The following is a 20,887-nucleotide window of genomic DNA, read 5'->3' as shown; positions in this document are numbered from 1 at the left end:
AACCTGCATAGACCCAGATTGGGGTGCAAGGGTTTTTAAAGTGTCAGTGGATAAGTGGGCTCGGGTAGCCACCCATGTACTGAGGCGAGCAATACACCGTGCGTGGGGATTGCCTCTTTCCTGGGGTTTCCCTGGCTCGCCTCGAAATGAGGTTAGTGATTATTAATTTATTATTGACTGAACGCCAGGCTGGAGGAGACACAGGCTGCCTTGCCGTCTGGATCAGCGACATGACTCAGAGCGCTGCTTGCGCCCTCGGGGAGATCCCGAGTTAAGTAGCGGGGTCTGGGTCTCCTAGGACCCTGGGGCCTGGCTGCGGCGGGTCCCTGCCTGGCCACACGTGCACCGGGCAGAGCGACCTGCCCTGAGCCGGGATCCTCGCCGTGCCCGGCAGGCTGCTACCGCTCCACCCTCCTCTCGGAGCCGGCCCCAGTGCGCCTGCCCTCCTGGGCCCCTGCCAGCCGGGGTTTGCTCGGCACCACCGCTCGGCTCTAGGATTAACTCGGCAGCGGAACCGCCGCGGATGCGTGAATGGAGCGGGGCGCCGGCGCGGAGCCAGCGAGCTGCTCCCGGGGCCATTGACTCCACGGGCAGCTGCGAACACGCCGCGCTTCTCAGCCACGGGTAACGTCCCTTTGCACAGCTCCCTCGCCCTTCACGTGCCGGGAGCCGGGGGCTGGGGGGTGCAAAGGACCCTGGTGCATTGGAAGCCAGGGGTGTCTGTTGCATTTGAAACCAGGGCTCCTTGATGCCTTTGAAGCCCAGGGGGGGTTTATTTTATTTTGCCTGTGAAACCTTGGCTCTCTTTGGCATCTGAGCAGATTAAATGTCTCTGAGTTCTTCTTCCTCTGCCCGGTCTCGCTACTAGAGAGAGGCAGCTGGGCAAGTTGTGGTTTTTTTCCCACTCGCGATGACTGCAGCAGGGAGCTGAGTGGAGAGCCCCACTTTCTCCCCCCCCCACCCCCCATGCCCCTTCACAGCAAGTGACAGGAAGGAAGTAAAGTTTGCAAGCAACCTGCAGCAACAGTAACTTTCTGTACAAGTCTCCCAGTGCCACACAGCTGCCTGTGCTCAAGGTGCCTTTGATGTGTGCAGCAGCTTCTGGAAAGTGGACTGCAGCTTTCCCATCCCCATCACCTCCCCTCCCACCACCACCTCAGCCCACACATGCGATTTGTTTAAGAAAAGTGATGAAATGAACAAGAAGTGATGAATTACGGGCGAGTTTCCCTAAAGAGAGATTGGAACGAGGAGCTTGGGGGAGCGGATCGCAGCCAGCACAGAAGCTTGCAAGGGGAAGAGATCTCTGTTGCCCTTTTTTTTTTTTTTTTTTGCAACGGAAAGGAATTGATCTGGGGCTGGGGGTGCTGAATGTTTGGCTGGGTGTTAATGTATCTTAGCGGCGATATGCACAAGGCTCTATATGCTTGTATTTGACTTGCAATGCCGGCGTCTCTCTGGGATGCAAACCCTTGCACAGGATGAAAACAGGTTTGCTGCGAATCCTCCTATATGTTTTCCTTTTCAGATGTCAGAAAGGAGCATCATAACCACACAGTGCCACCAGGCACCTCATTACTGCGCACCCTTCGCTGTTCTTTGGAGATGTTAAGAGAGATGAATCTTTTATGCAGCTGTCTCCTTGTATCCATAGTGGTGCTTTACAATTTGCACTTGATTGCAGCTAAATATTCTTTTTAAGAGCCGTTTTCCAAGACGATGTAAAATAAACACAGATGGGAGAAGGGGAAAAAAGCAGTAATGAAGCTGTGTGGTTGGGTTGTTATCTCCCCCCTCTCTAATAATGTGAACATTTTCTCTAAAAGAAATGTGAGTCTTCAGTCTCAGAGCAGTTTCAAGAAGCAGATGAGACTGAGCCCAGTTTTGTGGATCTTTGGTGGGGTGGGAGAAACATTTCCATCACTGTCAGTTGCCTTATTGACTTTCTTGAATGGGCTTACTTAGTAAATCCCTCTGCCAATATCTTTCCTGCCCCTCTTTAAAATATGTCCTGTTTTTTCCAACACCTTATAGGTCAGTCTTCTAGAATGCCTGAGGAAAATTCCCCAAGACGGAGTCCTCAGAATATTCCTTATCAGGACCTCCCTCATATGGTCAATGCAGATGGACAATATCTTTTCTGCAGATATTGGAAACCAGCCGCAACTCCAAGGTGAGCACTTTCAAATGATGCATTTGTTCTCAATAAATAAGACTCCATTAGCGTAACTTAATTATCTATAGATTATACAGTATCATAGGTGTTCATGGCGCTTTAGAGAATCAATAAAAAGGCATATCCCTGCCCCAGAGCGCTTCCAATGTAAAGATTAGAGCCTATAACTCCTTACTCACCCGAGCAGGCCTTACTGCTTGCATAAATGAGGACTACTTACTTGAGTAATGTTTTGCAAGATTTGTACTTACTTTCATTGCATGCTCAGTTGAACAGGGTGACATTTCAGTAGCCTTGGAAATATCATGCATATGATGCATTTCAGCTATAGTAGATATTTTTAATCAGATATCACCAACTTTCAGAGATGTGTGATATACACAGGCTTTCATTGCCCAGCGTTTGTCATTATTTTTAGTGTTAATAAATCAAACACTAGAGGTCTGATTCAGCTATAACAGCGGTGCTATAAATCCCAGTGCAATGACAGGTTTTTACACACTATATGTAATTTACTTCTTACTAAATTTATAGTTGGAAAATTACTTGGCTGGATCTTCCACTTTAAATTGTCTGTGGTTTCAAAGCTTAACTCAGTGATGGAACGTGGACAAATAATCAGATTAAGTAATCTCTTATTTATTCATAATCCTTTACTGTAATGGCTTCTGAGTTAGGTTATGTGTTTTTAAAAGTATGAATATGGTAGTGTGGTAGAAAATTGCCTCTGTATTTCTCTAGTTATTTATGATCTCACTTCTACCTGCCAGTCACTGTTACAAGATGCTGGCTTGATGTGTATGAATGCTAGCACTAGCTATACAGATAGCTACATATGAAAAGACGTCTGTTCCCCTGTTGTTTGTCTTTTCTGCAATCAAACCAGATTTACATTGCATTGCAGGGATAGACATTTGTGGGAAATGGCTGCCCAAGGAATAGCAGGAAGTTAAACTTTTCTGCCCCAGCTGTCCAACTCCTTTGTCACATTTCTGTTTCAGGATCAATCAGTGGGTCTTGCTGAGTAGTAGAAATGTGGCTGAGGTTAACTAGCCTTCTGCTTCAGCTCCCATAACCATTACCAAGCTGGACAGGAGTTATGTGGATGACACAAGTACTCCTGAAGTGCACACGTGGGAAAACCCAGTTTGCTGTCCTTGAAGCAACATCCACTGTTATCCTGTCACCAAACAGGTGAACTTTTGGGGCCTGATCCAAAGCCCATTGAAGTCAATCCCATTGATGTCAACAGTTTTAGGATCAGGCTATAACACAACTGTCTTAGCTTAAAATCACCTGGTCCAGGCAGCAACTCAAGCAGTTATTTCTAACCCCACTGTGTCTTCCAAACAACAGGAGGAAACTTTTTGGCATTGGTTTGTATATAGTTCCGGCACCAGCCTAAAGATTTCCTGTACAGAACAAATTTAAGAAAAACGAGCTGCTTCTGTGAAACCAGCCTGTCATGTATTATAATGCTAATTAATCATTAACTGCCCACAGTGTTCTTCACTCAGTTGTGGAATTGCATTCTCTTTTCATGTTTAATTTCTTAGAAAATTAGTGGGGAGCAGATGAGTCTTTGATCAAGAAATGAAAGGATGATGAAGTGGAAGTTAAAATTTGGTGTTTAATTCCTTGCACTAGCTCATCTTTTCAGGGCTGTGCGCACCAAGTAGTTAATTGAGAATGAGGTTACCCTAGTTTTGTAACAACAAAGTAAACAGGATCAGTGCTGCTCATTTACAAGTGGCTCTTAAGTGTGTGTGGGGTGTGTGTGTGTGTGTGTGTTTTAGCTTTGCTTTGTGTGTATGAGAGAGAGAGAGAGAGTGTAAGTAACTGAATAACAATTTACTACCTAGATCCAACTGTCATGAATTCTCTTGGAATGTATAGATTGAAAGAACAACAGAAAATACATTTATCTCTCTCTTCAAAAGTATTCAAGAGTTTTTCTCTTTTATATGCAGAAGCTCAGTCACTTTTATCCAACTTTAAACATTCAATGAAAATGAGATCAGGAGACCTCAGAGAAGGTTTACAGGCTCGTTAAGAATGTATTCGGTTTCAAATATTGATGAGGGCAACTATTGCAATTATTATTTTAGCTACAATAAATGTAGTGTTAGTCAACTGCTGACTTGCTTTGGGAACCTTAATATTAACATGTGCTGCTGTATTGCTCAAACAGAACCTTTCATTGATCAAATCCCAGCTAAGGGCTTTAGATAGCTGCACATGTCCAAAGGTTAGCATTGACTTGGGTTCCATTGGTAGAGATTTATTACCCTTGGTCCCTTCCCAGGGGAAAGAAACAGGAAATTTGCCAAAGGTAAAATAAAGTAAAATACATTGGCCAGGGGCCATGCTCTAAATGATGGCTAAATACCCCTGAGAACAGGGCCAGGTGACAGTTACTACCCCTTCTAAAGTGCCCATCTGTTACTCCTAGAAACAGGCACATTAAGGTGGATAACAGCTGCAGTAGACTGAAGGGCTGCAGCTTTGTGTCAAATGAGTTGTCAGGAAAATGGGGCGTTTATAGGATCTCTTGCTTAGTGGATAGAAATATATAAGGCCTGGTCCTGTATGGCACTGAGCATCCACAGATCCCCTTGGCCCATACTTGTGCATATGAATGTACAAATGAATGTAGGGAACCGCAAAGGCCAAGGATATAGAGAGTGAACCCCCATCCCCACTGCGAGAGCCTCAGCCAGGTCTGTTGTTTTGTTGAGAAGAGATTTAGGTAGTTACCTCCTATGAAGCAAAGGCACTCTGATGTCACAGTGATGGGTATGGGATAGATAGATTAGATAATAATGGGGCTAGCGAAGGGAGGTGGTGATCTTTTCCTCTCACTCCTTTAGGGTGGGATGTTATTCCCAATGGAGCAGCTTTGGAGTGGGTGTTTTGTTCTGCTCAGCTCTCTCTGCAAACAGCAAGGCAGGTGCATTTGGGTAACACCTGTAAGTTGTTCAACTTGTTGAACCTGTTTTATTGTAAATGAAGCTTTTGCATTGAAAATGTAATTCAGAAGCCAAGTTAACACCCAAGGAAATGTTGGGAAAAGGGTAGGGACATGCTAGTGTGGTTAACAAGATTGACTCAATCATCCTAGCAATACAATAGGCATATCTTGTATAGCATGATAATGGTTAACTCTTTTGCATCAGGTGCTAACCAACGCATTGAAAGTTATAACTGGACTGTGGCTGAGCACGTTCAGGACAGGTCAGCAGTGTTTGGAGTATCAGCTAGTCATTAATACCAGGACAGGTTCACTTCTGCCCACATGTAGGACATCATGCAATAAGGGAATCCTGCCTTAGGCCTTGTCTACACTATGGGATAAATCGGCACTGCTGCAATCAATTTAGTGGGTCTGGTGAAGACACCATAAGTCAATGAGAGAGCTCTCTCCCGTTGACTTAATTAATCCATCTCAACGAGAGGCAGAAGCTATGTCAGTGGGAGAGGGTCTCCCATAGACATAGCGCGACATAGACACTGTAACGTACGTAGCTTAAGTAGCATAACGCAGATCGACTTACATTACTAGTGTAGACAAGGCCTTAGTTAAAAAATAGTGCTTACAGTAAAAAAAACAAAACATAGCATTGTTAAGTCCCCGACTGGCTGTTTGAATAGAAATGAAGGCAAGGAGCTAAGAAACCCATGTTCTGTTCCCAGCATTCACAAATGTGTGGGCTTGAGCTACTCCTATAAGCTGACACTTTTGAAAGCATCCAGAGCAGTGATGGGCAACCACGGCCACTGGGAACTGCAGGGGGCTGTGCCTGCGGACGGTCAACGTCAGCCTAATGTCTCGCAGCCCGCAACCAGATTACCGTGATGGGCCGCAGGTTGCCCACCACTGAGCCACAGGTTTTGCACACCATCACGTTTGCGTGTACAAACTTGAGACAACTTGGGCTTTCAGAAGTGTTGAGTGGATGTAGTTCCCAGTGACTTCAGATGGTGGTAAGGGTGCTCAGCACGTCTAAAAAAAAATCAGCTCCTGTGCTTGTCAGGTCAGACACCCCAAGCCTGAGACACCCTAAGTTAGAGGACACTTTTGAAAATGTGGATCTTGTACTTCTCAATGCGTCAGGCAAAGTCTACATTTAAACGGCTGTAGCTGCACCACGGTCATGTTTCAACATAGACACTCATTACAGCGATGGGCGGGGTTCCTCCATCAGTGTAGGTAATCCAGCTCCCTGAGAGGCAGAAGCTAGGTCGATGGAAGAATTCTTCTGTCAACTTAGTGCTGCCTACACCCAGGGTTAAGCCAGCTTAACTATCTAACTCAGGAGTGTGCATTTTTCACACCCCTGAGTGATGTTGCTGCGTCCACTTAACTTTTTAGTGTAGACCTAGCCTCAGCTTCCACATCAGTAGAATGGAAATAATAATCTATCTAGCTATCTAATTGCTTATATGGCACGCATGAAGCTTATCCACCTTTGAGACGTGCCTTCCAATCTACAGCTGAAAAGAGTTAAATTACTATTAAAAATAACATTTAAAAAAACCAACAAAACGATTTTTGCATTTAATGTTTCTAGAGCCTTTATCCTTTGTAAAATCCCTTTTAATTCTTTCCAGCTCAACAGCACCAAAGGACCAACCCAATGTTAAAATAAATCCCTCTCCCTCTTGGGCTTTGCCCCTGTGGTGTAGAAATCCAAGCAGGTTTTATTTTGAATGGAGCCTTAAATCATTACATATTGCTTGCTGATTTTGGCAGTTCATTACCAGAATTTCTATAGCATTTCCAGAGAAACAGCCCAGCTCACAGCAAGGCCAAGTAATACGGTTTAATGAAACTTTCAGGCACTTACAAAATGAATAGATAAGCAACTAACCAAAGCAGAAAAAGAAAAAAAAGGAAGAATGTGACAGGGTGTATAAACCCCCACCCTGATGAGGAAGGTGCAGGGAAAGCTCCTTGTGCGGCAATAGCCCTGCCTCCCTAGCCTTTTCAATCATGTATTGGTTAGTTCCAAATTCACACTGGGTTCGCCCTCCCCTTTGCACTGTACAGTTTTCTAATGATGCCGTTTGAGCTGTATGGGGTGGAGGTGACCTTTCAGAGGTTAATGGATCAGATGCTCCTTCCACATGGGTGATACGCTGCGGCTTATTTGGACGATGTGGTCAGACCTCCACCATGTTACTCCGGCACTGCAGTAGATTGCCCAAGCAGGCCTGATCACCAACCCGGTTAAGAGCAAATCTGGAAATAAAATAACCATGTACCTGGGCTGTACGGTGGGAGGTGGACATATACACACATCTGTGGACAGGGTGCAGGCTTTGACCAACTACTCGATACCCACGCCCAAAAAGCAAGTTAGACAATTTTCAGGGTTGGCTGGATACTCCAGATGTTTTGTCCCTAATTTTGGCACCATTGCAGCCCCACATACATCCGTGACAAGAAACCACACAAAGTGTAGTGGTCAGACAATTGGGATGCAACCTTTAAAATGTTGAAAGAGACGTGTCATGATCCCGCACTCTTCAATCCAGACCGCTCGAAGGAGTTTATACTTCAGACAGACGCATCAGACAGGGAACGGGGATGCTCTCCTAGATCTCGGAGGGAGAGGAACTCCCCATATTGTATTTAAGTCAAAACCACATGAAAGGACCTTCTCTGTAACAGAAAAGGAAGCCCTGTTCCTTAAGTGGGCCATCAACGCTTTATCTCATGACCTATTAGGGAACCCCTTTTTGCTGCTTACAGATCATGCACAATGAATGACACAGACGTGAGAATCATACATTGGAACCTCTACAACCATACCAGTTCCAGGTGCCTCATTGGCCAGGCAAAGCTACAGTAATATAATATAGCACGGATGCTATAATGCACAAGGAAGGCAAACCCACCCCAGAAGGTGACACGCCTGTGTCATTTTTGGGGGGAGGGTATGTGACAGGGTGCATCGCCATGCTAATGAGGCAGGCACCAGAAAGGCCGTGGGGGAGCGGGGCTAGCCCTGTCTCTCCAGCCCTGTCAATCATGTACAGTAGAGAACAGGCCTTTCAAAAGGAGGAGATTGCAGTCATCTAGGGAAATGGTTCCCAAACTGGGATTTGTGAACCCTTGGGGGGGTCGCGAAATGTTACAGGGAGTCCTCAGGAAAAAATGGCAGACAGAGTTGTCCCTAGGGACCCCGGGCAGCACGGGGCCAGCAGCCCAGAACCCCTGGACTTCCAAGAGGTAAGCAGATCAAAACAAGCATATCTATTACACTGAGGAGATTTAAACTTCAAGACTTCTTATAAGAAATGGAAAGGGAGGTGGATATTTTTTGCTGTTTTTAAAATGAAATAGGCAGCTAGTGTTGTTTTAAAAATCATTATGAAGACCAAGTTTAAGCTTTGTTGTAACCTGCGTTGTTTGCCTGGACTGCTCAAGACCTGAATGCTTGTGTAGGAGGAATGATTTGAGTTGGCTTCTTAAATACCTTCATCCTGTTTCATCTGATACTCCTTGATGAAACATAGGAGCCTTGTCTTATAACAGGCTTATTCAAAGTGATACAAGCTACAAAAGTAAGATCTTGGAAGAGTGTTGCCATTTTCATAATGTAATAAAAATACTGTAATTATAAATAATAACTAGTGTGTAATAAGCCTGTCATAAAACAAATTTTATATTTCCAAGATCACTGCTTTTATCATTTATACTCAGGTAAGGGAGAAAATCCCTGGAAATATTAATTTTTAGGAGGGGGTTCGCAAGACTTGACATTTTAGTGAAAGGGGTTCACACGTTGTTAAAGTTTGGGAACCACTGCTGTACAGGAAAAAGCTACAATGGTATAAGCAGATGTATACTGGTATAACTGTGTCCACAGTGGGAGGGGGAGGGGATTGTGCCATTTGCATATGGTATACAGGTCTGTCTCATCTTACGCGGGGGTTCTGTTCCGCGGTTAGTGCGTAAAGCGAAAACCGCATATAGTCAAAATTACATTGAGTTCAATGGCGGGTGGAATCGCCCGCACTACAGGTACAGTATTAAAATTGTTATTTTTCTCTTGGTTTTTTTTTTGTTTTTGCCGACCACGTAAAGCTGAAATCGCGCATGTTAAATGCGCGTAAGATGCGACAGACCTGTAGTTAAAGCACTGCAACTTTGGTGTGTAGAGAAGGCTTACGGATATGTTCTACACTGCAAAAAAAATGTAGTCTTAAATTGGGTTAGCTAACCCATGCTAAAATAGCAGTGAAGACACAGCAATTTGCCTTGGCAGCTTGAGATCAATCCCAAGTTGCTATAAGCGTAAACTTGAACTCAAGTTGAGAACCCCAGTAACCATGTCTTCATCACTACTAGTTCAGCCCAAGTTAAGAACACATATTTTTTTGCAGTGTAGACACACCCTCAGAGTCAAACCCTACTCCCACACTAGTAATCCCTGTAATGTGAAATGCACTATTTGCATGAGTGAGGGGAGAAAGGTTTAACCTTAAGTCAGGGGCAGAACCCAGAACAGAACTCAAGTCTCCTGACTCCATGTCCTGCAAATCAACTACACAATCGTCCTTCTTCGCTTCTCGTCCTTCCTCCCCTATCAATCTTCACATGGCTGGGGAGCATGAGTCCAAGAATGTGTCAGGCTGGAGGCACCTGGATAGCTAAAATAATTCTGCTTTCATTTCAATTGCCTAAGGGCCAGCTTGGAATCCCATATCTATGGCATTCATCATGGAGCGCTCCTAAAAGCAGCTCCTGCTCTCATACAGGTATCCACAGTGCTGCATTGCTTTCATTTTGCATTCAAGAGTGTTGCACACCTGGGCTCAGAAACTGACCCTACTGGTGCAGGTGTCCCAAAGACACAGGCAGGATAATAATAGCTGCTATTCATGAAGCAGCTTGTTTGCCTTTTTTCTTGGGTCCCAGTGCAAAACAAAGACAGATTTGTTTATGTGGAATATTCTTGTGGTAACTGGTAAAAAATCATCCTACTAATGAAGGCGGTTGGAAACATCTACAGCAAGAATAGAAGCAGCCCTTCTGGCTGTCAAAGAGTCCCTCATATTTGAAGCTGGTTTGTTTTTTTTCCCTTGGAAATGAAAAAAGAAAAAAAAATCTTAAAAGGATGTTCCATTTCCAGTTAAGGTAATTCACCATGGTGCAAAGAAAGTATTAGCATTAAGGAGAAGCATAAATGATTGAGATATAGAAGAGGGAAACATTTAGAAATACAGGCAACAATACAACACTATAGTACATAAAGCCCTGAGTGTTGATTTGACAGTGTTAATCTTTAAGCAAAAATATGTTACTTCTTCTATGTGCTGCATATCATGTATGACAGTGGTTTTCAACTGTTTTTCATTTGTGGGCCCATAACAATTTCAAATGGAGGTGCGGACCCCATTGGAAATCTTAGATATAGTCTGCAGAACCCCGGGGGATGAAAACCATTGATGTCTGGTAAGGTGAGCTGAGTTCAACCCAGGTGTAACTGCACTGACATCGGCCAGCTTACACCAGGGATGAATTTGGCCCTCACATACTTTAGCTAAGGGCTGGTCCCCACTTAGTCCAGACTTCGGACTAAGGTACGCAAATTCAGCTACGTTAATAACGTAGCTGAATTCGAAGTACCTTAGTCCGAACTTACCGCGGTCCAGACGCGGCCGGAAGTCTCCCCCCGTCGACGCCGCGTACTCCTCTCGGCGAGCTGGAGTACCGGCGCCGACTGTGAGCACTTCCGGGATCGATCCGGGATCGATTTATCGCGTCTTAACCAGACGCGATAAATCGATCCCAGAACATCGATGGCGTGCCACCGGACCAGCTGGTAAGTGAAGACTAGGCCTTAGTTAAGTTTCTGTTCTCCCACCCCACCTGTAGAAATAAAACCCTTCCCCTTAGAAAAGTGACCTGTTTGGACGTCTTTAGCACTCAGGTCACCACCTTTTTTAAGAAGCAAAGGACAAAATAAAGGTGCCTAGTTGGTTGTTACCCGACTAATAACAACAAACTCTGCCATTGTAAAAATGAGGAATCTGTTTGTAAACGAGGCCCCTTAGATTTTTCTCCCAGATTTGGGAGACCCTGGCCATGCCAAGTTAGCTACACTGAGTGGCTTACATTGTGGTCCTGCTTTCTTAGTTTTAGCAAGGGAGACCCCGCCCTTTGCGGGCCTTCTTATGTCCCTTCCAGTGTGGGAATCAAAAGGAAAATAAATGTTTGAACACACCAGAGAATAACTTCTTCCTGGAGCTAATTCAGAGGGGAAAAGGTCAGCAGTATCTTCTTACTCCAGAACTGTCTGCATAGCGGTTTTCTAGGAGCCCTTCTGGACGGGTAGCTGAATCAGGCTCACTCTGTCACATACCCTGGGAGTTTGTGGCATTCCCTGTAGGGCTGTGGGCGGCCCCCTGTGGCTTCAGGTGTCGCTCCACCCATTGCCTGCTCAGGAAGATCTCTCCCCCTAGATCAGTGGTTCCCAAACTTTAACAACCTGTGAACCCCTTTCACTAAAATGTCAAGTCTCATGAACCCCCTCCTAAAAATGAATATTTCCAGGAATTTTCTCCTTTACCTGAGTATAAATGATAAAAGCAGTGATCTTGGAAATATAAAATTTGTTTTTATGACACACTTATTACACACTATTATTTATTATTATTTATAATTACAGTATTTTTATTACATTATGAAAATGGCAACACTCTTCCAAGTTTGGGACCCACTGTACAGGAAAGGTAATAAGGCACCTTTATACTAGGATAACTGCATCCACATTAGGACTTGTACTAATACAACTACATCAGTAAAAAAGTCACACACTCCCAACGGACATAGTTATAATGGTACAAAAACTGCTCTAGTGCAGGCCTTTTTCTGCGACCACCCAGTTACTTCACACCTGATCCTGCACTCCCTTACTGGCGCGGGGCGTCCCCGTGAAATCAATGGAACTGTTGTTATTATTGTAAGAAGTTGCTGGTAGTGCTCACAAAAACAAGATTTATTTTACAAGGACCTTTCTACACTGAGTAGTCCCATACGACACGAATCCTCCCACTGAAACCAAAGAGACTCCTTACTTAATGTAAGTCTGGGGAGCCAGGCTCTTCGTTCTTCAAGCAGGGACTTGTCTTCATACATGTTTGTACAACACCTAGCATAGTGATTGGGGTCTCTGGACACTACCATAAAAAAAGATGATGAAGGCACAAAGCCTCAGAAGCTGAAAAGACAAAACAGTCAGTCAACATACAAATAACATGGTCAAAACAGTGATCAGCTGTGTCTTAATACAGTGTTTGATATTGTAGTATTCCGGGGTTCATTTTTTGCAAGGACCTTACATGATCAATGGTTTGCAGGAGTGGGCCCTTAATCTCACCACACCTTAGTTTCCTCATCTATAAAATAGGTGTAATAAGCCTTAGTGATATTGTAAGGTTAAATTAATTATTTGTAACGTGAGCTGATGTCCTTGATGGAAGGTTCTGGAGAAGAAGGGAAAAATATTACTCAGCATTCCCTGAAGGTGTCTTGTTCTTGACGTCCTGTGATTCAAGGTGTGTACTCTACGTTTCAACTAGGGGCCTGTCTACATTTGCAGCAGTGCTGCTGTAGCACTTAGTGAAGATGCTATCTATGTCAATGGGAGAGCTTCTCCTGTCAGCGTAGTTAATCCACCTCCCCAGGAGGTGGTAGCTATTTTGACAGGAGAAGCCCTCCCATCGAGCTGTCTACAACAGAAGTTACGTCGGTATAACTGCATCGCTCAGGGGTGTGGAAATTCCTAGCCCTGAGCAACGTAGTTATACCGACATAAGTTGGTAGTGTAGACCAAGCCTAGGAATAAGTTGCCCGATAGTGATCAGATAAAGGAAGAAGAGCAAGAAGGTCAACAGAATTTTAAGGACTTCAGACACTCATAAGGAGTAAATCAATACAGTAATTGTGTACTCTATTATTGTGTATAGATTGTACCAGCCAGCTAGATAAAGAGAAGGTGCAGTAAACAAACAACACCGTTTACAAGGAAGAAAGATTAGTATTCTCTTTTCAGGAAACTCACTGACCTGAGCTGAACAAGAGGCTATTGTGTATTATCTCCTTCTTTCCTGTTCAGGCTTGAGACTAGGTGGGTGGAAAAGACTGTCCTATCTGAGAATAGAAAGAAGATTTAATTTGCGGTGTCTGTCAGCTCTCTGCAGCTATACAGATGGGCCTTTTTTAAACGTTTTTACCTTTGTTATTCAATGCCAATTCAGTGAGGTTTCAAACTCACCTGTCAAACTCCACAGATCTGTGGTGGCTTAATTTGCTGGGCTGAAGGAGTGAGAAGTGATGAGGAAGCAGTAAGTAATTAAGCTCCTCTAGAGATAACATCTATCTGACTTAGTGGTGAAGCTGTCTTTTTTGTTAATCTGACACGAAAGCTATTTTACAATATTTGGAATATTAAAAAACTGTATTATGAACTTAATTTATAATCTCATTTTATTAAAGGGATATTCAGTAGGTCAACATTTAAACCATCATTCAGGCTGACTATAAGGGATTTTAGCAAGGGACACCATAAACTTAAAAATACCTTCTATTGTAAACAAGTACATTTCCCTTTCTACATTACTAACACCACCATCGGTTATCAAAACAGAAAGACTTATAAAAATACATTTTGCCATTCGCTGTGGCCCAGTGGACAAGGCATTGGACAGGAACTCAGGTGACCTAGAGTGAAATCCTGGTGCCATTGAAGCCAATAGCAACACTCCCATTGACTTTAGTGGGGCCAGGATTTCACCTCTAGATTTTATTTCCATCTGTGCCACTGCTCTACTGTGTGACCATGGGCAAGGCATTTCACTTCTTGTGCTTCAGTTTATCCAGCTGTAAAATGGGAATAACATACTTTCCTCTTTTGTAAAGCACTGTGAGCTCTGTGGATGAAAAGCACCATATGGGAGCTAGCTGTTATTATTTATGCTAGTTGTTTACTGGTTGCATGCTCCCAGATAGGGCAATGGAAATCAATGAAGAGTTTCACTTTTGTTTATCTCCAGTTTTATTTTCAGGTTCTTGCAGCAGTGGTTAGGGAATGTTTATTTGTTTAAAAACTGCAGTTTCTGCTTTTACTGCTGCCCACCTTTTGGAGTTTGCATCAGGAAGGAGAGTCATGTCACACAGAGTAGTGTTGTCATACAAAATAGCATCACATTGTAATGCAACATTAAGACTGCATAACATTTTGCCAGCCCCAAATCATTTTCAGACTGAGAAAAGTGTCCTGCTTGCCAGACATGCATTGGACAATTCTACAACATTGGAGACAGATGGCAATCCTCTGGCCCTTCCAAACCTGGCGTGAGGCAGACTCCCCAGTGCTATCCCATATACTAACGATGACATGTTGGTATGCTGGCAGTCCTAAAGGAATGCTCCTTCCTTTCACCACAGCACAGAAGCTGGAGCAGAGTCCAGCAGCCGTTGAGTTAACAATCATAGTATTTTGATTGATTGCTTCTGACATTGTTATAGTTTTTAAAATGTGCAAAGATGGGCAGTATATCTCAGTTTCTAATGAAAGAATGCACATAAGACACAGCATTCCCTCAGCAGAATAACAGCTTGCCATTTCAATAAGTGTTGTTATTTCTGCTTTGCTGTAGCTGTGCATGTATGTTTTGGTTCAGTGATTGCCAGATACTGTAAATGAGTATTGATTTCCCTTTCTATTTAAAGCCATACTGCAGTAAATGCATCCAACGTGCCTTTAGCTTTGCTTGCATGTGCCCTAAGTAATTGCAACTCAGGGATTGTCTGCACTGGGCTTTTTCCCCATCATTGCTATCACTAGCTTTAGTTCTACCAGTGGAGCTTTAATGTGGACAGTGCACCATTCAGCTGCTGGTGTTCTAAGCACTGTAGCTAACCCTGTAGAAAGCCGATCTACCAGATCAGTGCTTAAAATGCCAATGGCAACTGGCTCCTTCTTTACTTAGTGTTGCCACCATTGTGACCACAGGTAAAGCTGACGTGGTGTTAGCAATGGTGGAAATGTTTAAGGGAACAAGTCTACAGTAGCTAGTCTTAGCTAGGTAGATAGCTGTGACCAAGGAATAATGCCGAGCTAGACTGACGTTGCAGTAGGCAAAAGTATGTAAAGTTTTGTTAACTGTAAATCAGCTGTAGATGGACTGTAATGTCTAATGTGCCAGTAACACAAGCTTTTGTATACCCAAAGCATGGAAAATGACTCAACACAGGGGTCGGCAACGTTCGGCTCGCGGCTCGCCAGAGTAAGCACCCTGGCGGGCCGGGCCAGTTTTATTTACCTGCTGACGCGGCAGGTTCGGCCGATCGCGGCCCCCACTGGCCGCGGTTCGCCGTCCCGGGCCAATGGGGGCGGCGAGAAGCTGTGGCCAGCACATTGCTCCCCCGCGCCGCTTCTCGCCGCCCCCATTGGCCCGGGACAGCGAACCACAGCCAGTGGGGGCCACGATCGGCCGAACCTGCCGCGTCAGCAGGTAAATAAACTGGCCCGGCCCGCCAGGGTGCTTATCCTGGCGAGCCACTTGCCGAACATTGCCGACCCCAACTCAACCCATAAAGCACATGTTTCAGTAATCACTGGCTTAACAGGATTATAAAATGTCACATTTAACTATTTACACTCAACAGTCTCCTCCTACCTCTGGTTTGTGACAGACATGGAGTATTCAGTTAATTGGAACATACCCAGACCTTTGGCACATGCTTTGCTGATGACATTACTAATTTCCCAATAGATCGGTTCCTAATATTGTTTTTGACACAGCGTGTAAAATACCCTTTCACTGAAAAGATTCTTTTCATAGATGACCAGGGCTGACATGCAGTTCTGGAATATGCTGAGAGAGAATTACTCATTTGAAATTACTGTGCTTAACCTCTAGATATTTTAAAAATACATAACTGCCTTACGCTTAAGAAATAAATCAGTCCTTCAAGTTCGGTCTCCAAAGCATATGGGATTCCACGACCTTTCCCTATTGCTTCTTTGAAATCAGTCCAGGAGAAATTGGATACATGGGGATTTGTATTACCCTGGAAATCTATAGTTTATAAAAAGTAAATTATCCACCTTGCTTGAAGATAACAGATGAAGATTTGTGTAGCCAGAGAGGACTGCAGACTAAGTTGGATTGGAAGGATAAATGGGAGGATGGATAACTGAGCCTATGCAGGAAATAATCAAGAGTTCTTTTTGCACATTGTGATAGAAGTTGCCTAGTTACAAACTGTACTGTTTGGTCCAAGTATTATAGTGCATTACATTTATATGTTCTACTTCAAACTGTTGCCACTGGGTGGGAATTGTGCAATCCTGCTTTATAAAAAAAAATAGATACAGACACTTTTGAAGTTCACAGGGGACAAAAACGTGAAATTCTTACTTGCTCAGAACTCAATAGGACAGCTTGCCTGAGTAAGAACTGAATAAATGACCACAGCACGTCCAGGGCCGGATTTCCAATCAGGCACAGTAGGCACGTGCCTAGGGGCACCGGGGTTCTGGGGCGCCTTAGCTCTCTAAAACTGTATGCAACACGAAGGTCAGTTGTAGGCAGGGGGGGCACTGAAGATGCTGTGCCTAGGGACGTGTAAGGTGTAAATCCAGCCCTGAGCACGTCCCCTGGACACACTCAACTACTGTGACAACAGGCTGCCTAGCGCTCTTGCCTACTCTCGCTGCACATGTGCATTTCAAGCACTTTGGCGTGTTAGGACAAACCATTCCAGACAGCTATACTCTCCTGTAATAGCTCGTCATTATTGCTTCACCAAAGGGTCAGTGGCTGCCATTCACTAGCTGAGATAAATGACAAGCAACTGAGTTCATACGCTTTGAACCCCAGCTGTGTGCAAAAAAAAAGTAAGAACCTGTTGATTTTGTAAAATGGTGTTTTTTCAGTGGGCTATAGCTCAGGATCTCCTTGCTTGGATGTCCAAAGTTTGGACCAATAGCCCTACACAGGTTCCCCGTGAGGCACAGAAAATTTCAAGCCAGTACAATTGCATTTTAGAGCACTTAGAAAAGTTAACCTTTAAACAGAAACCACTGCTCAACCTTAACTGTAATGGACCGAGCGATAGCACTTCAGAATAATTAACCGGGCATTTACAAATTACCAAGTGCTACCATTGGAATGCCTTACTGAGGGATGTGGTGGATTCTCCAGTGTTTGAAATCTTTAAATTAAGACTGTATGTAGGATGACCAGATAGCAAGTGTGAAAAATCGGGACAGGGGGTGGGAGGTAATAGGAGCCTATATAAGAAAAAGACCCAAAAATCGGGACTGTCCTTATAAAATCGGGACATCTGGTCACCCTAACTGTCAGGGCCGGCTCTAGGTTTTTTGCTGCCCCAAGCAAAAAAAATATTTGGCTAAAAGGAGCAAAAAGGAGTAAAAACTTATTTAGTAAGACGAGTCAGTAGAAATGGCTCTGAATACGCCCTGCCAGCAGATTGGCTGAGTAAAAAAAGGTCATTTTTACAGTCACTTCTCAGAACAGAACAACACTTTTAACCAGCAAAGCTTTTTGTCTGGTTATTAAATCAACAGGTTTCAATATTGAATTTGATTGGCAAAAAAACAAACTAGCCTTAAATATTAGTGATTTATTGGCATACAGCTTCTGGCCCTTTAAATGTAGCTTTCTCATGCCCTGAAAACTCAGCCTTTTTCATTGCATTATTCTTACTACTTCCTGGGCATCTACTCAGCTGGCACCCATTGCATTTTGATTTTAAGAATGAACCACTAATAAAGCTGACCCGCTGAACTGCAAGTTCTGTCCTTTCACAAACCCTTCAAGGCTGGCTACAAACCTCTTAGAAGAAGGAGGCGGAGGGGTTGGGTCAGTAACCTTCTGGCAACTATAGCTTTTACCCATTGCATGTGACAGCTGTTAGCTAGCTCTCACATTAGTCCTTTTCCATGGCATTGTGGCCATGCAGCTACCTTTCATCCATAACAACTTCATTTTAAGTGAAAATGAATGTGGCATAAATGTGATAGAAAGTTGCTTGTCATATTGCCTGTCAATGGGACTTATGTGCCTCAACCCCTCAGGCATTTTTGAAAATTTCCCCCTACATCTTAGTACTAGTGACAGGTCTCTGGGGAAGTTCAGATCCAGAGCTGGATTTTGCAGGTTGAGCCTATCTTTTACACTTGGTACATATGTAACAAGGTCAGCAGCCACCTCTCACAAGCACCCCCTCTGGTGGGATGTGTCTGCTTTCTTTCAGTTCTAGTGCTTTTGGTGGTTCTCAGGTGGTTTTTTCAGCAACTGGGCCCTTTGGCTGAGTCACACACTCTGCATAAGAACCAGAACAGCCCCCTTCGGGGGTATACAGTCCACTAGGGCCTATCTCAGCACCCCTCTGGTGATGTCTCTCTAGACCTCCCTGGGCTCAGTTTTTAAGTAGTCCCAGACCTGGCATGGGGCCATATCCCCAGGGCTTCCTCTCTGGAGACACTATCATCCTGTGGCCCTTCCTGGGCTCAGTCCCTACTTAGTCCCAGCAGCCAGTGAGGAGCTCCTTCGTTGCTCCCCCAGTCCCTGCTAGCAACTGTCTTAGCTCAGTTCTAGCAGCCAGCCAGCCAGCCAGCATCTCTCTCAGTCCCTGCCAGCAGACTGTCTTTGGTCCTGTTGCTCTTCCAGCCAGGCACATGGTTCTTTCTTTTCCAGCTCCAAGCAGCAACTAACTGTTGTGCTCTTCTGCAGCTCCTTATATATAGCTCTCCTGGCCCCCAATTGGCCGTTCTAGTAGCCCGTCTGATTGGTTGCTTCCCTCCCAATCACTCTAGGCTGCTCGGAGGACCTCTCCCACTGTTCCTTTTTGGGATGGGTGTGGCAGAACCCTGAGGCCTCCCTCAGGGGACCTTTAGGCCTAGTCCAGCCCATCACAAGATATCTATAGCCTCTTCCATCTGAGGCTCTCAGAGTGCTTTACAGATGTCAATGCATTAATCCTTATAGCACTCCTAGGAGATAGGCAAGTACGCGATCCCCATTTTACACACTGGGAGCGGGAGGCTGAGGCACAATTTGTGCCGCACAAAGAGGTAAATTGACCTGCCCAGGGTCACACAACAAGTCTGTAGCAGAGCAAAGAGTAAAACCCAGTACAAAACTGAATCCAGTCTGGTTCATAAATAACCAGATCCTGATGGGGAGGGATGGGTTAGTAGTACTGGTACAAAAAGTTTATATTAATGCACTTCTCAATTGTGTATGACCTGAGCCTGCATTTGTGTATTTAGATTTAGGATCCCTGATTCTTCTTTTAGTTATTCCAATGAAAAACTAAGGACTAACCCCATTGCAATCAGTGGAATTACAACAGCATAAAACTGGTGTGAGAGGCGTCTCAAGCACAAAGTCTTTTAAAATTCTGTCTATGCTGTCTGCGTTTCCAAAGAGCCCATCAGTCTGCCAGGTTTGGGGCAATGGACCTTGGAGTCTGTTCTGCTGCGGCAGATCCCACCACCTTGGTGGGGAAATGGTGGAAGGGAGAGTTGGGGAAGACTTTGTGACAGGATCCTTGTGACCCCTTCTTCTGGGTTTACCCTGGAATGGGATGGGAAGGGAAGATTAGGCCTAGGAATTTTACTTTACAACGCCACATAATTCACCTCAGACTTAAGCCCAATGTCTCCTAAAAGATAGTATCCTTTAAACAAAACATCTGTTATTAAAATGTTACATTGCAGAGATCTGCATGGAATCACTCTACTCATTCAGTTGCAGTGTCCAGAGAATCCTTCCACCGTTTGTTTCAGCTCTTTGCATTTTTTAGCTGATCAGTTGTGAGCACAGTGATGTTTTGCATTTTCAAAAGGCCCAATAAATCATACATTCCAAGCTGTTTCTCTGCATTGTTTCATGCTGGCTCTAGATGGATTCCGGTGGAGCCTTTTGTATGGAAATCTATCTGTACTGTGCAATTCTGTCTCAGCTCTATTGATTTATAACAACACCACTTTCTGGTATCGCTGAATAACCTATCGACGTTATTCTACTCTGGCGGTCGTGTCTGCTGTAAAAATCTCATCCCAACACTATGTAAATGAAGGAATTGTTGCAATCCTGGGATCCAGTATGATATTAGATCTGCAAACCCTTACTCGTGTGTAGTCCTATGAAAGTCAGAGAAACTGCTCATGTATGTAGAACGTTACACGTGTAGAATTGGGCCTGAAATTTCTATCATGCCAGGGGACTGATCTTACAGGGTTCCATGTGCCCTCAAAGTCCAATAAATCAAGTGACGCTTCGGGCAGGGAGAGTGTAGCTGCAGCCCTTCGATGGTGGAGTTTGTAGGTTTTTCACATATTCATAAAAATGGCTCTGGGGCATCGTGAGAGGGATTCTGGCCCCAAAACATTTCTTTGGCGAAGCATAGCAGCCAGAGGCGTCTCCCCCTGCCCCACCCCACATAAGAGCTGTGTGGGGATTCCATAGGTGGCCCTATGTTGGCACTCCATAAACTCCAGTGTAGGGGACAGGAGAGTGGGAGGCTTGCACCACAAGCCAGGGGCAGCAGCAGAGAGCAGCCCCTTCAGACTGCCTAAATTATGCCAAAGGCCATTTCGAGCCCCAGAATCAGAAGGACAAAAAGGTTTAAAGCTACCTTTGTCCCTTCTTCCCCCTGGG

The 20,887-nt window shown here is 44.5% G+C and overlaps 1 protein-coding gene across 2 annotated transcripts in view; it reads left to right on the top strand.

The window, feature by feature from the left end:
• The first annotated feature begins 328 nt into the window (after positions 1–328).
• MGLL (monoglyceride lipase) overlaps positions 329–20,887 on the top strand; it is an 88,421-nt gene continuing 67,862 nt past the window's right edge. The window contains exons 1-2 of one of the 2 annotated variants that reach the window (XM_054034077.1): positions 329–624; positions 2,035–2,173. In XM_054034077.1, the coding sequence (XP_053890052.1) occupies positions 2,049–2,173 (125 nt within the window). In that variant the 5' untranslated portion in view covers positions 329–624; positions 2,035–2,048. Of the gene's footprint in view, positions 625–1,050; positions 1,492–2,034; positions 2,174–20,887 lie in introns of those variants that run through there. The other variant, XM_054034076.1, reaches the window with a different exon arrangement.

The sequence above is a fragment of the Malaclemys terrapin genome, chromosome 7, assembly GCF_027887155.1.
Source record: "Malaclemys terrapin pileata isolate rMalTer1 chromosome 7, rMalTer1.hap1, whole genome shotgun sequence".
Taxonomy (NCBI): domain Eukaryota; kingdom Metazoa; phylum Chordata; order Testudines; family Emydidae; genus Malaclemys; species Malaclemys terrapin.
This window is presented reverse-complemented; position numbering and strand designations above follow the sequence as displayed.